Here is a 15740-nt window from a genome sequence, read left to right on the forward strand (position 1 = left end):
GTTTCAACCCTATTTCAGAAAACTGCTTTTGCAGAAGGCAGCAAGTTGATACAAGAAGTGCAGGTTCCTCACAAGAAAGGAAATAAAAGGTCTTGGAGCAACTTATTAAGGTAAAGAGATTGCAGTGGATTTCTGGATGGGTAAGTATTGATGAGTGGGATATTTCAACTTCCTCTATATGCCTTCCTTTTATAAAGGATTTATTAAAAAAAAAAAAAAAAACATGGAAAGCTACGTCTAGCTTTTCACAAAAGCTCAGTGGTATCATGCATTAGTATATACTCTCAGACATGCTCTGTCATGTTATTTTTGTGTTTCTCATATATATCAAGATCACTTTGGTATACACATGTTTTTTACAGAGATCTTAATTCTTTTAACACTTACTTGGAGTTACAGGTACAGAAATTAAATATCCAGGCTGCCTTTTATCAGTTTTGAACTCATGGTAAAATAGACAATTATAAACAGGAGATTCCCCAGACTGAACAATCACTAAATGCAAACAGAAACCCATGAGCAAAGTAGCTGTTGGGAGGGAGCCTGAAGAAACATTGCTTGCTGCTAGAGAGAAAGGAGATAAAAGCTGTTGAAAGCTGCAGTGGAACTTGAGGTAGTAAGTCAGGACCTCAGATGAGCCACCTCTGATAGTGGCTAGAAAGGAGTAGTTGCTGTGCACCCTCAGTAATGTGTCTATTCTCATTGTGTGCAGCAGTTCCATATCTCTTTTCCTTTTCTGCCCCTTACGCTGAGGCCTGTAATAAGCTCTGGGTGTATGGTGGTGGGGAAACATCAGTTGATTTTCAAAGTTGTTAATATGCAAAATGATTTTGCTTCTGCTTTTTTTTTTTTTTTTTTCTTTTTATTGGCTAGGCGCTTGTTTTGTGTTGATCTGGCTTCAGTCTTTTATTGTATAAATCTGTTAATGTTGTAACTTTGTAACATTTCTAATAGCAATGAAATTTAATAGGAATTTAAATTTTCTTTCTGCTTGTCTAGATCTTGATCTTGTTTTTGCAGTCTAGCAAAAACAGTGTTACGGGATCACTGTGTGTATGTGTGGGTGGAAGGAGTCCCTCAGGAGAGGGACCGAGAAATGAAGATTTTATAATAAATACCAACAAAAATTCAGTTTCTGGTGTGTGTGTGCATTTTCTGTTAAACATAACAGCATGTAGCTATTAGTGCGAAATCTTAGGAATGGCAGTATCTCTTGCTAGTACAGGATTAGAAAGTTAAGATACTCCGAAGAGCATAGATAAACTTTTTTTTTTTTCATTTGTGTGATCCCATATAGGAAGAAAACAAAGTAAAAGCTGAAACTATTAATGCTGTAGGGTTTTTTTTTGGTTTTTTTTTTTTTTGAACTGTTACGGGAAAGTTATATCTTACTCTGAAGCTGGGTATGTTTTGTCTTGTTTTGTTTTTCCTCAAACAGCAGATCTGGAATGGACACAAGTTCTCTGGGAGGATTAGAACTGTCTGAACATACTCCTGGTCTACTAGGGAATACCGCCATGGCAGCTGGCCTTGCAAATGTAGGAAATACATTTGGAGGTCCACCTAGTTCTTTAGTTTCTAGACCTAGTAAATTCCAAAACTCGCCTATAGAAGATGATGATGATGTAGTTTTTATTGAACCTATACAACCTCCTCAAAATTCTACATCACTGATAACAGAACAAAGGAACACTGCGTTTACATCATCCAAAAATGATGAACTTCAAGGGGAAGATTGCAAAATGCTTCCTCCTCCAAAAGACTTAAATTCACAAAAGGGGAGCATAAGTGAAACTATTATTATTGATGATGAAGAAGATATTGAAACAAATCAAGGACAAGAGAAGAATGCTTCCAGTTTTAATGAGCGAAGACTTCCAGAGTGTAAAAATAGAACCAACGATATGGATTTCTCAGCTTCCAGTTTTTCAAGAAGTAAGGTAAATTCAGGAATAGGTGGTAGTGGTATAACCACAGAACCAGACTCTGAAATTCAGATTGCTAATGTTACCACATTAGAAACACGTGCTATGAGCTCTGTGAGTGATGGTCATTTAGAAAATACTGAAGGGCGTGACATGAACTTAATGATTACACATGTAACATCACTGCAGAATGCCAACTTGGGAGATGTTTCTAACGGACTGCAGTCAAGTAATTTTGGTGTTAATATGCAAACATACACCCCATCTTTAACTTCACAGACCAAGACTGGTGTAGGACCTTTCAATCCTGGTAGAATGAGTGTGGCTGGAGATGTATTTCAAAATGGAGAATCTGTGACTCATCATAATCCTGGTAAGTTACAATTCTGATTATTTCCTTCAAATCTGAAAATACATAATAGAATCTTTTATTCTTTTTTTTTTTTTTGGCAGTTGATCTGCTTTAGTTTTAGTTTAATTCTTGTGAAAGATCTTGGTTCTCTTCATCCCTATGACAACCTTATCTGTGACTCTAGAATAAAACATGCTTGATAACATGATATGTTGCGTAGGTACAGTATCCCAGTTTAGCAGGTAGTGATGCTTTTAGATGTCTTGAGATGTAAATATTTAAAGAGCAAAGTTTTCTTTATGACTTCAGTGTCCTTTAATTCACACAAAAAAGGTAAGTGTATCTATAGGACTTCTACACCTTTTTGTGTGGTTCTATAACTAGTATAATGCATCAAAATTATTTAAATAAGATTTATTTTACTGATCTGTTGTTGTGCCATCTGAATATAATTTGACATGCAAAAAAAACAAATTTGAAAGTCTGATGTTGTCAAAAGTAGTTAACTGTCATAATTCATTGCATACTGAGCAGTTCTCAGTATTTACAGTGCTTAACAAAATGGGATACAACTTGTAGTCTTTCATATTTCTCCAATAAGTTATACGCACATCATAATTGCTATTTTGTCACCTGTGGTAATATGCGTTTGTTTTATACACTATTAATTATGTTTATGAGTTGGCTGGTTTTGTTCTGTATCTCTGTAAATTACAGTATATTGTCTCTTGTTTTAGTGAGTAAACAGGTTTTGATAAAAAAAAAAAAAACAAAAAACACATGGGGCAGTTGTAAATTGTTTTCTTGAATTGCTATTCTATAGAACTTAAGCTTGCACATTTAAGCTTTTAACTTAAAATCTTTCAAGTTTGTATACTGATACTCCACTGGCCCATTGGGCTAGAAGTGGGAGTGAGGAGGGAGAATTACCACTTCTGCAAAAGATTTGGCTTCAGACTAGTCAGGGTCATCTTAAAAGGAAAATTTAAAACAATTAGAATCCAGATGCAAGAGGCACTTATTAGCAAGTTAAGAAATTGTGAATTAATATGCTGATACGGACTTCCTACCTACTTTTCAAGAAATATTTAAATCATATAGATCTTCAGTTTGGTGATAAATCACCAAATACACTTTTGCAAAAGTGTTAATATCTTCTGTGTTGTACTATGGAAATGCCAGTATTGAAACTAAACCTTTAAATCAGATGTAACATTGTGTTCTTTTTGTTGTATTCATCTTAAAACTAACTTCAAGATTTGACTTTTGAAGATGAAATTTGGGAAAGTTTTGTAGTTTGGATGTCTCACTGAGTAATTTAAAAATTCATCTTTGAAAACTAATACTCTCACTATTGATAGTTGATTCCTCAGACATGGGGTATGATTATTATGACACAGCAGATGGTCAAGTAGTTGTGGATGAGAACTTAAAGTTTTTGTAGTTTTTGTTACCTTAAAATAGTGTCCTGCCCCCCCCCCCCCTTTTTTTTTTTTTTAGGGAAAGTACTTATTAAGAAAATTAGCATGTACTTTTCCTGAGAAAGGGTAGGAGTGATTTATTTCAAGGTGTGTAAATGCAGGATTTTATTTCTTATGCCTGTGGTCTCTGTATGTGAATATTTATAAAGAGCAGTAGGCTCAAAAGGAAACTGGAAAGGAAGGGCTGGCACAGGTAAAAAGGAAGGAGAAAAATGCAACGCGCGAGAGAAATGAGAAAAATGACCAGGAACATGGAAAAAAAGGAGAGAAGAGGGAAGACAGCTATAGTAGGAATGGCTTTTATTCAAGAAAAAGCCTGGAAAATGGTAGGTTTGGATCATTTACAGTTTTTACATACTTACAGACATGTACAGGAAAGATTTTCAAGATACGTATTTCAATTTTATTTTTTTTTCCCAGAAGTTGCCTTCTTTTCTTCTAGGGACTGAGTGTGTGCTTGTCAGCAGAAGTATCAATGTGTGCAAATCCCTGACAGGAGGGTGCAGAGAGGCTGGAGCCAGGCTCTGCTCAGTGGTGCCCAGTGCCAGGACAGGAGGCCATGGGCACAGCCGGGCACCCAGGAGGCTCCCTCTGAGCACCAGGCAGCACTGCTGTGCTGGGCGGGTGACGGAGCCCTGGCACAGGCTGCCCAGAGAGGCTGTGGGGTCTCCTCCTTGGGGAGCTCCAAAAGCCGCCTGGACGTGTTACTGGGCAGCCTGCTCTGGGTGTCCCTGCCTGGGCAGGGGTGGCACGAGATGGGCTCCTGAGGTCTCTTCCAACCTCAGCCATTCTGTGATTTTGTGATTTTTGTTTGCTTCCTGTATGGAGGATTTGAAGTCTTGAAGATGAAAACCAAGAGCATTATTTTTCCTGATCCTTATTAGCAAAGGAACAAGGACATGTGACATCTACATATTAGAAAAATAGTAGATCAAATTTATTGCTAATGAGGCTCCTCAAAAAAACACTGTATGTGGTGACAAATGCACTATAGGTTGTTTGGAAGATTTCTTCTGGATTAGTGTTAGTCTGTTTCCCTGAGCTAAGTGCCTTCACTATGTGAGAAGAGGTAGGTAAATAACAGAGAACTTTGTGTCCCACACGTTAATTCGGATCCTAATGTCCCCAGTAAAGACTATAGTATATATTTCATATGCTTCTAGGATGAAATTTGGATTCCATTCAGAGAAACAGAACTTTGTTTTTGTGGATCAAAACTGCTCCAGAAACAGAACCAACACAGCAAGTTGAGGGCTGCAGTTTAGAATCATCCTTATCTGAACCAGTGCAGAGGTAGTTGAGTATGTTTCAAGAGCTGCATACCTCTACAAAGCTTTATAACCACTTTCCCCTTCACCCCTGCCCCAAGTTGTGCTGATAGAGTTTCTTCTGCTTTCTAAAATAAATAAATAAATAGAAATTTAAAGGCATTTCATTGAGCCTTTTTTCTTTCAAGATGGCTCTACAGATGAACGTATTGGGTGTGAGTGAGGGTAAGGAGTAATTTTATTGCAATTTAGAGCAGGAACAAATGAAGAAGAATGGGAACACCCTGAACAGCCATTATAGTTAAGAAATTGAACATGAAACTGTACGGTCTCATAAACGTGACCATTAGAGGAGAGAGCTGCAGATAGAAACCTGAAGGATGAAGACATAAGGGCAGTGGGGCATGGAAACTGATCAGGAATCAGGTAGGGAAGTGTGACGCTTCTCAGTTCAAGGACATGAAAGATTTTAGAGGTCTTTTGTAGAGCATGCAAAGTGGAGGAGGAAACGTGGTTAAAATGAAACGTGAGGAAAAGTCACAAGACAAAAATGTTACGTATGAAGGAGTGATATGGAAAAAGTGAAAGTAAGAAAAGAGAAAGCAATAAGATTACCTGTTCTTGTGACATGCTTGTGGAAGGAGGAATGCAACAAGATGTCAACTAGGGGAGGCCTTTTGAAGGGTAAGATAATAAGCAAATACTAAAATCATCTTAAAGAGGTACTAGGAAATCATGATTAAAAGTTTCAAACCCAAATGGGCCTAGCAAGCTTATGTTTTGGTGAGTGGAAGTTGAGTGCTTACTAGAACTACAAGCACATGTAATTTTACAGCATATGCTACGTGTTCCTGATAGAGGAGATACAAACTACGTGCTCCCACCTGAAACCTCTTTCTATGAGGAGGATCTGAAAATACTGTGAGGTATTAAGGTGCCGTCAGGATATAATCAGCTGTCTGAGGTAGTTCACGTAACAGTATAGAAAAATTTGAAGAGCGCACTCAGGTGAATTTTACCTTGAGCACTGTGCTAGCATAACTTAGATAGTCAGTGTAAAGACTTGTGCTTTAAAAAGTAAACATGTTTAATGGTTTAAAGAGGAATGTGTTTTGTTCTCTTTCCGTTCCCTCTTCTCCCCACCTCTTTGTTGTAGCCCCTTCTCTTTACCCTCAAGCATTGCAACAAGCTGATTTCCAACTTGTATTACGTGTCAGAGAAATAGGACAGCCTTGACAGCTGCAAAGTCACGCTGGGAAGTGATCTTCCACTTGTTCAAGAATGTCTGCTTGTTGCTGTAACGAGTTCTTGAAAGTTTGTCGCAATTTTTTTAAAGCTATGCAGTAAAATAACTTTAATAAAACCCTTTGTGAAAAAAATACTTCAAAAAATAGAAGACACCTTCTCATACAGTTTAATGAATGATTACGGACTGAGATAATGTCCCTTAATTACAAGCTATGGGCAGTTACTAGAGTCTGTAGGTTAAGGTTTTGTTGTCTGAAGTTGTAGGATTTGAAATAATTTTTGTTATTTCATTGTCAATACTAGTTTAATAACATTGCAGGAACATACTGAAGTAGGACATTAAAGTAGTTGCTGCAGTAGGACATTAAAGGCTTCAGACTTTTTATTTATCTACATTTATTTACAGTAAATTCAGTGTAAACTTAAAAATAGTAGCACAACTACTACCAAATACAGTTGTAGCTATGAGGTGAAATGGTATGCAGTTGTGAAATATTATTGTAAATGTTTGGAGTAACAGGCTTGAAAGGTAAGTCCCAAGTGCTTTGATGGTACTTGGGATAGCTGATACATGCTTTTGGAAATGTGTGAAATGGTTTGTTGTAGTGGAAAGAAGTTTTTATTCAGGTTTGCTTTCATTCTTACATAATGTATCATTCTTGGCATCCTTCAGTAGCTAAAAGTTCCTGAATTGTGGTGGCAATTATTTAAAATGAAAGTTTACATTTCCAACAAAAAGCCTAGAAATTCGATTTTATTGAAGGGCTGTATTGTTTGTTTTCTTTTTCATTAGAACTGTATTTTCTGGTCCAAACCAGGTTATTGAACATGTAATCTAACAGACGCATGTGATGTTTCTAGATGCATTGCTTTTTCAATAGCAAATTTTACTTAAGTTCTTGTTATGCAAGTTGTTCTGCAAAATGTTATGCCATAAAAGATTGGCTAAATGTGACATGGTTCCGTAGTAGTCTATTGTACAAAAATGCAAGTAGAGGGCTAATCAGGTCTGGAGCAAAAGGACATGGAATTGTGAATGTAATGTAGACTCATTTTTTAGGTGCATTGGTTTCTTCTGAGGAAGATGTGAAACAGTCACGACTTTGCCATCTCGTAGATTAAGTGGTACTCACTGCATTGAAAAGGTTAAAAACAAACTCCTGAAATAACCAGTGACATAGATGCAGATCCCAGATGTGGACCCACTCTGCTTGGCTTTGCAGCACAGTTCTCTTGTCTGGAGACAAGACTAAAAGACAAGTGGGGGGGAACCCCAAATCTAGGACTTATACCTGAGGCTAAACACATCAGTTGCTAAAAGCTTGCTTTAGTACAAAATAACTAATGAAATTCCTAACATTTCATGGTTTTATAGATACATTTGAAAAGTTTGTATCTCAAACGTTGGTTTTGAAATTCCATGTTCTCTGTTGGTCTCTCTTTTTAATTGCAGTTGGTAATTGCAGTTTTGTTTGTCTGGAGATACAATTACCACTTTGCAAACACAGTGCAAGTGAATTGAGGTCTTCAAAACCTGCTTCAAGGTGTAGAATGGGACCATCCTGAGACTTAATGGGTGTTCTGAAGCTTTCTGCAACAGTGGAGAGTGGTACAATGAAAGTGCATTTTATTTTAAACTTCAAATTCTAAAATACTGTTTATCTTCTGTTGTCAGTTCCAATAAGAAAAAAATCTATGGATATTATTCTCTCTATATATAATGTACATGTTTGTTCACTTAACCTTTCTTTTTTTTTTTTTTTTTTTTACCTGAAGATTCTTGGATATCCCAGTCAGCTTCATTCCCTAGGAATCAGAAGCAACCAGGTGTGGATTCTTTGTCACCAGTAGCATCACTTCCTAAACAGATTTTCCAGCCTTCTGCTCAGCAGCAGCCTTCTAAACAGGTTAAAGTCACATGTGCAAACTGCAAAAAGCCTTTACAAAAGGGACAGACTGCGTATCAGCGGAAAGGATCAGCTCACCTTTTTTGTTCTACTACCTGCCTCTCATCATTCTCACACAAACCCACTCCAAAGAAACTTTGTGTTATGTGCAGAAAGTAAGGGATTTTTTTATTTTGTTTCATATTAGCAGCTAAATCCAGTAATACTTGAGATTCTCATGCATTTATGAGAATTGCTCTATTAATGATATAAAATCTGTCTATTCAAGTGCTTTATATAGTGTCAGTTTAATGTTTGGAAATGAATTCACTGTGTACACTGTAACAAAACAAGTCTATCAGTGCTCAAGTTCAGAGTAGGGCAGATTTTCTATGAAAGGTAAAATCCGAAAATTGCATATCTTTTTTTAAGACGAGGTGTCTAGTTGTATACCATGCCAAGATAGATTCCTTAGATACAGTATTCTTCATTTAAAAAGTGGACCTTATGTTAACATAAAAAGCTTTCATTTTGATAGCAAAAGATATAAAATCATGACATCTAAAATGGAGTAGGAATTGAAAGCAGCTGGAGCTCATGGGAGTTCTTCCACTGTTGGTAGTCTGGAGGGAAGAGGTGCTTTGGGCTTGTCCCATAGAATAGGTGCAACTATGGCAGCATTGGAAGTTGAAAATAACTTGAGCAGATAGTAGAAGAGAAATAAGCATACTTTTAAGAGGCTTACTCTGAATTATTGGGTAGGTTTCACTTGTAATTTTTCATTATTTCCAAAACTTAAAATTGCCAAAGAAATACCTTCCATGATATCACTCTTGTAGTGTTAGGTGTACAAACTAGCTATGCTATCTTGTTTTTTTCGGCATACTGATAACTGAGGTATTTGGATTTCTTGCGTGTGAGTGTTTTTTTTTTTTTTCCAGAAAAGTCCCTCAGTCTAGTACACTCTGCACTGATACTAATTAGATGATGAATTCTTACTGAACCAAAAAAAAAAAATACCTTGCGCTAAGGACTGCCTTTATTAATGCATGTTTTGGAGAGGATTATTTCTGCTTAATCACAGATTTAAGCTAGTAAAAGTTTTACATTAATATGCAATGAGGTGGATGAATGGCTTGTATCCAGATCTCTCTTTTTTTTTCTTTCTCTTGAGACTCGGTAAAATTAAACTATAGAAAGTATTTATATCCTGCATTTTCTTACGTTGGTACACTGTAAATATCTCAAATCTAACATGTTAGCTCTTCTTAAACATACATAAAACCTCAAATTCTCTCAACCCTTTACCTCTGTAGTGCTAGTTAAGAGCACTCTGTACTCTTTCTGTCAGTTTGTATGCCTGTTTCTTTTTATTAGAAGTGATCTGGCATGGTAAATGCTCCACTAGCTGTATCATATGTGAAGATGAAGATTAATATTTTTTTTTCTGACTGAAATCTTGAAAGCTTATGGATAAATCAACGCTTTTCTTATAACTGTGTCTTTGGATGTGCTTGCCAGTGAGTTTTAAGTGGATACATACAAATGAAAATGATGAGAAAGTATTTGTAGCTTCATTGCTTATAAAATAGTTTGTATAGTGTTTGATTTCTAGAGAACATCTGTGAAGTCATCTTCAGACTGTTTTTGAGGTGATGTTGATCTTCACTCTTCCATTAGCATTCAGCTGCTCATAGATGGAAGATGGAACATGAACTAAATGGTTCCTCACTAGTATGGCTTTATTATGAAGGCCAATCTTACCCAGCTTTTTTGCTTTATTGCTGAGTTTTTGCTACCCCATTGTAGCAAACCAGGTACTCTGTTCTGAATTTGCGTTTGCATTCCTTTCCTACTAATGCAGAAATGGTATTATCAGATTGCAGTTTAGTGAAAGAATATGGCAACTCTAGCAAAATGTAGGAGATGTGGAATGTAGACTGGAGCAATGATAGTAGTTGGTATGTCACAGGTGACTTTCAGAGGTAATGCTCAATTTTATCTTCAAATGTGTAGAGTAAGTGGAAAATGTGAAGCTTAAGATAACTTGAAGAAAAAATAGATATATAGATACACACCGTCATCGGAAATAAAGCTTCTACATTTTTTATTGTAAATCTTTTTTAAAATAACACTCTATAGAAATAAACCCTTTTGAAACTAGATAAATAGCATAGGAATGTTAGTAAGAAGAAAAGTGTAAGAAATGCCTGGCATTCTCCTTAGTGTTTATAAAACTCAAATTTTATTGACTTTGTTACTTCTTTTTGACCTTAGACTCCTACGCTTTGAAAATTACAAGTGTTTGTAAGTCCTTATGGAATCCAGCCAGAAACTGTAAGCTGCTCAGGGCAGGAGCTCTGCCTTTGTTTTGCAGATCAGAAATGATAGCAGTCCCAAGCCTAAATCCCTTCTATCTTGCCAAAAGGCAAGCCAAAATCTGCTGACTTTCCTTTGATGGGAGACAGGCTTGCAAATGTTAATAATATACAGGGGTGGTACAAGTTTATTTTTGTAGAGTCATCAAATGATTTTGTTTGGAAGGGACCTTAAAGGTCACCCAGTCCCAACCCCCTGCCATGGGCAGGGACACCTCACACCAGACCAGGCTGCCCAAAGCCCCATCCAGCCTGGCCTTGAGCACCTCCAGGGATGGGGCATCCACAACTTCCCTGGGCAGCCTGTGCCAGGGCCTCACCACCATCTGAAGAATTTCCTCCTGTTTAGGGACCATACAGCATTTTCCCACTCATCCTAGTTTCAGAGCTCCTATGTATGAGTGTCTGGGAGATGTCTTTTCCAGCTGATGATCGATCATAATATCAGTGAAGAGCCAGAGTTGTCCAATCAGTATTTTATTTATTCTGTCTAATAGCACTTCCTGGATGTTGACTCTTTATTTACTTAATAGGCAGACAGGGAGACTTCTATTTCTTCTCCTTAGTGCTTTTAATTTACGGCCTATGACAGTTTGGGATTGAGTGAAACCACCAGTGAGATGGTCTTACAAATTTGGAAGACCTGAATCCAAGGGCTGACTGATGAGTGTGGTGGTAGCTATCTTCAGTTTCCTCTGTGTGCAGCACTCAGTTGAAGATCAGAGAAGTTTAGAAAGTTTGATCAGGAAAGTTAAAGTTTCCACTTCAGTGGAAAAAGAAGAGGATTTGCTCTACTTCTAATTAATTTTATTGGTTGTTACTTGTCAGGTTTTATGCATTAGGTTGCTTATATCCTAATTCTTTGTGGGCAGCTCTGTTAACTGTTAAGGTGCTTTGGGACATTAATGGTGTTAACATTTGAAATAGTGATAAAACTAGGTTTTATAGTGGTGTAGTTCTAATAATTTTGATTACATTTATAAATACGAGAAAACAACCTTCTCTATTATATGTAGCTCTGAACTTCTTGTATGAAATTTAAGAACAGCTTTTGTGTGAAGTTGCCAAAGAGCTAGTTTAAATTCACCATATTCATTTTTGGTTTAAGATTAACTACCAGTTGTGGCAAGCTCAATGATGCATTAGTTACCTAGTTCTAGAATGATGTAATAAAAAAAAAATAAAAAAAAAAATAACACCAGGTGGGGGGTGGAGGGGAATATGTTTTTATACAGGAAACATTGTATTTGGAGTGCTGACATTAGTCATAGAAAAATTTATTAAACTTAGTGTTTGACATGTGACTAACAATTCTACACCCACAAAGCTGTTTTGAAATATGAAATACAAGCATTTAAAGGAAGAATGCATGTTACAAGCTGTAAAGTGTTCTTGTTTAAATATATAATTATACACATACACTCTAGATGTTTTTTTCTATTTCAGAGATATAACAACAATGAAAGGTACCATTGTTGCTCAAGTTGATTCAAGTGAGTCTTTCCAGGAGTTTTGCAGTACATCGTGTCTATCATTCTATGAAGATAAACAGAATCCCTCAAAAGGAGCTTTGAATAAATCAAGATGCACTATCTGTGGTAAACTAACTGAGGTCTGGTTGATTTTGTTTTTTCCATCTTGTTCTCCTTAATGAAAATAGAATAATCTTGGTTTATAAATATTCTAAGAGAACTGAAAAAAAAAGGAAATTTAAAATGATGCAGCATTTTATGTACACTGAGATAGGCTTAATATACATGAAGAGCAAATAAAGAAAGAAATGATTTAAGAGAGAAAAATTACTCTTGTTGACTTTATTAGACTTCTAAGAAAGTGCCTTTGCTGATATTTTTGTAGCTACTGTCAAGAATTTTGTTGAGCATTGCTTCTTGTAATTATAACATGGATCTCCTGAGCAGAAAAATTACCATTAAAAAGTCACAATTTACAGAATTAGTTTTTACTGTATGTTTTGAAATATTACACCAACATTTTGAGATGCATACCATATACTTCATTCTAAATTCTCATTAATGTATTTCCTCTTGATGCCATTACTGGGGACACTATAGTTCAGGCTAATGTACACATTTTTTAGTATGTGTGTGTCTGGACAGTCTTTGCATGTTTATTTTGTACAGTTGCATAAATTGACCTTCTGTTCTAGTACCCAATTATTACATCCTTCCCTGTGTTCTTGGCTTCTAGGCTGCAAGAACAAATGGGTCCAAGATTTTGCTTATAACTTTGGGAACAGAAGAAATTTCTATACTACATGATTTGTCCTTGAATTACTCAGCTAGTAAAATGGATGGTGTTTTTTATATAGTTTTGTGTTTGAATGCAAGATTTTTGACTTCTCTAGTAGTCTTAGGCAAGTTGGTATTTTTGTGGTGATGGAATGCTTTTATTCTTATTTTTCAGATTCGTCATGAAGTTAGCTTTAAAAATATGACTCATAAGCTGTGCAGTGACCACTGCTTCAATAGATACAGGATGGCAAATGGTTTAATAATGAATTGCTGTGAGCATTGTGGGGAGTATTTACCCAGTAAAGGAGCTGGAAACAATATTCTTACTATTGATGGTCAGCAGAAGAGATTCTGCTGTCAGAACTGCGTTGGTGAATACAAGCAGGTAATTATTTCTTAATCTATAAATTAAATAAGCATTAATACTCTTTAAATTTATCCTCTTACTCATAATGTGGTTTTATTCTTTATTAGAAGTCTTAAGTAACAAAGACTTCTAAAAATATGGCGTTAATGCAAGTGTGGGCAAACTAACCCAAATGGGCCTTTTACGATTGTTTTTTTTTTGTTGTTGTTACTGTAATAACAATACTTATTGGTTATGAACCAAATATCATTGCAATTAACATTTCTGTTAATAATTTCTTTTTTTCTAATGGGTGCATCATTTGTAATGGGTACATCATTTAGGAGTATGGTAAAATCAAGACTGACACACAAGTTTACTGGTTCATAAGTGATAACTTTTTTGGATTTAGAAGCTCACTTTTACACAATTAAAACATCCAAACATACACAGGATGTGTAGGTTGGACATTGCTGTGAGAATATGCTTACACGTTGCCTATGTACCTGTACTATGTCTTTTCACTGTACAGCATATGATTTTGAAAATGATAGTTACTTTCATTCTTTCATGTCTTAAATTTTGTGTTTTTGTGTTCTTTACTTGGTTTGGGTTTTATTTATTCTTAAAATTGTTAAGATATTAATACTTGTGGTTCAAAATGGTTCCAAATCAAGAATCTGATGGCGGGTAGTGATGCACTTTACATAGTACTATTCATTCCTAATGCTGGTTGGAAGGTTTAAACATTAATCACAGTATTTATGCTATGATAACAATTTCATAGTTGTGAAATGTTAAATGTTTTGGGAAATGAGCAATTTGGGGATTTTGTTAGTTTTATTGTTTGGTCCACATTGCTTTGAGTTTTCAGGGATAGTGTTATGAAATGCAAAATCACTATTTTACTAGCAAGGAATTTCCTTGCTTTTTTTTTTTTTTTTTTTTTTTTTGTGGCCCCAGTGCTGAATATTGCTTTGGGTTCTTCCTTCATCTCTTTCCATTTTTGAGAAACCAATGACTTAAGAGAAAAAGGGAGCCCAGCACTGAATGTTTATATAAGTTTCTTAACGTTAACATTATTTTTGTTTGTTTTTTCTCTTTGGACATTCAGTTTTGCTACTTTTGGGGTTGGCTGTTCTTGTGTATATGCAATGTGCAAAGAGCAATTCTGGAAACGTGCATATGTAAATAGCGTAACTGAAAACATAACTTAAGCGTTGTTCTTTTGTCACAGCGAAACCAAAAGGGACAGGATAGGTTTCCAAGATACTAAAAACATAGGCATGCCCAGAAGCCATGGCAAGACTTGAAGAAACGTTGAATACTGTCTCTCGAAGAAACAAAAAGGCATGAGATTAACTTTGAACTTGAGACATTCCCACACAACCAGTATAACATGCACTGCATATGGAATTAAGAAATGAACATGGAATTTTGAGAGGTTGAATGATAAATCTGTACTTAACTCTCATTACAGACTGTACTCTATTTGTTTAGATATTTCTGTATTTTGTGTTTAGATATGTACTTGAGAAAGGTATGGGTAGCAAGTTGTATATGCTAGTTTGATTTGGGGGAGAGGAGCAGTTTGCAGTACCAGGAAATCTTCATAAATAGTAAGTGGATGTTGTACATTATTGTGCGGATCCTTAAGAGAACCTTTCAAATTGAGAAACATGCATTGTTTTGGTGTATTCAGTTCTGATAGCAGTTTGCAGTTTTTATTCAAACAAGTTTTTTGGAAATATTTGGTACTGGGGAACTGTAATAGGCTGTGAGAAGCTTAACTCTAGTGCTCATGGGCATCTAGTTTGGACTGGTGATTAAATGTAATTCATAGCTGGCAGATTTCAAATGTTCCTGGAGTTCTGTGGGTTTTGGGAGTATTTTTGATATTAAGAGAACTATAAAATTAGGAGCTTTTTTAGTGTATGTTGTTGTAGGTGTCAAAGTTGCTCAGGGTACAATTATTTCAGAGTAACTAGTTGTCTAGCAAGATTTATTCAGATTTGAACTTGCATTTTCATTAAGGTTTTTGAACTGAACATAATCAAGGAATTCTATTTTTGAAAATAAGTTTAGACTTTGGAAAATGTCACTGGTAAATCATTGGGCAACAATTGGTAAATCACAGGTTGCTTTATTCAGTAGTAACAATGTTTTCTTGGAAATCTTTGATTCAGATCTGGCTGTTAAAGGAGAACTAGTGAAGGAGACAATACGGGAGACTTTACATGCTGAAATAAACACACGGGAGCCAATAATACAGGAAAAGTTGATGTGTCATTTGATTACAACATTGTGTTGTGCAACTGATTACCATGTGTGACATAACAGTTTTAGCAAATGTTTTCTTACAAAAAATTGTAAAATAAATAGGTCTTACTGGTACGAGCTTTGTATTAAGCAGTTTATTTTGTAAATGTCATAAGCTTATCACTATACATTTGTAGTAGTAAGTAATAAATGAAAACTGATTTTTATTACTTGTACCTATCTATATACTTCATCCGTATTTTTTAAATAAATATTACACTGATTTGAACAATTAATTTTCATTAACTTATCATGGACATTTTTTCTTCCTGGAATGAGAAATGA

General features: G+C 35.7%; 1 protein-coding gene across 8 annotated transcripts in view; it reads left to right on the forward strand.

Moving 5' to 3' along the window:
- ZMYM2 (zinc finger MYM-type containing 2) overlaps positions 1 to 15740 on the forward strand; it is a 90665-nt gene that overhangs the window by 19651 nt on the left and 55274 nt on the right. For 4 of the 8 annotated variants that reach the window (XR_014318910.1, XR_014318911.1, XM_082777012.1 and 1 more), the window contains exons 3-7: positions 19 to 140; positions 1439 to 2298; positions 8051 to 8336; positions 11985 to 12150; positions 12963 to 13175. Coding sequence is in view for 6 of the 8 variants with exons in the window: in XM_082777012.1 (XP_082633138.1) it covers positions 1449 to 2298; positions 8051 to 8336; positions 11985 to 12150; positions 12963 to 13175 (1515 nt within the window). In the remaining 2 variants the exon portion in view is untranslated. The remainder of the gene's footprint in view (positions 1 to 18; positions 141 to 1438; positions 2299 to 8050; positions 8337 to 11984; positions 12151 to 12962; positions 13176 to 15740) is intronic. The other 4 variants (XM_082777016.1, XM_082777013.1, XM_082777015.1 and 1 more) reach the window with 4 other exon arrangements.

The sequence above is a fragment of the Aythya marila genome, assembly GCF_965140915.1.
Source record: "Aythya marila genome assembly, chromosome: 1".
Classification (NCBI taxonomy): domain Eukaryota; kingdom Metazoa; phylum Chordata; class Aves; order Anseriformes; family Anatidae; genus Aythya; species Aythya marila.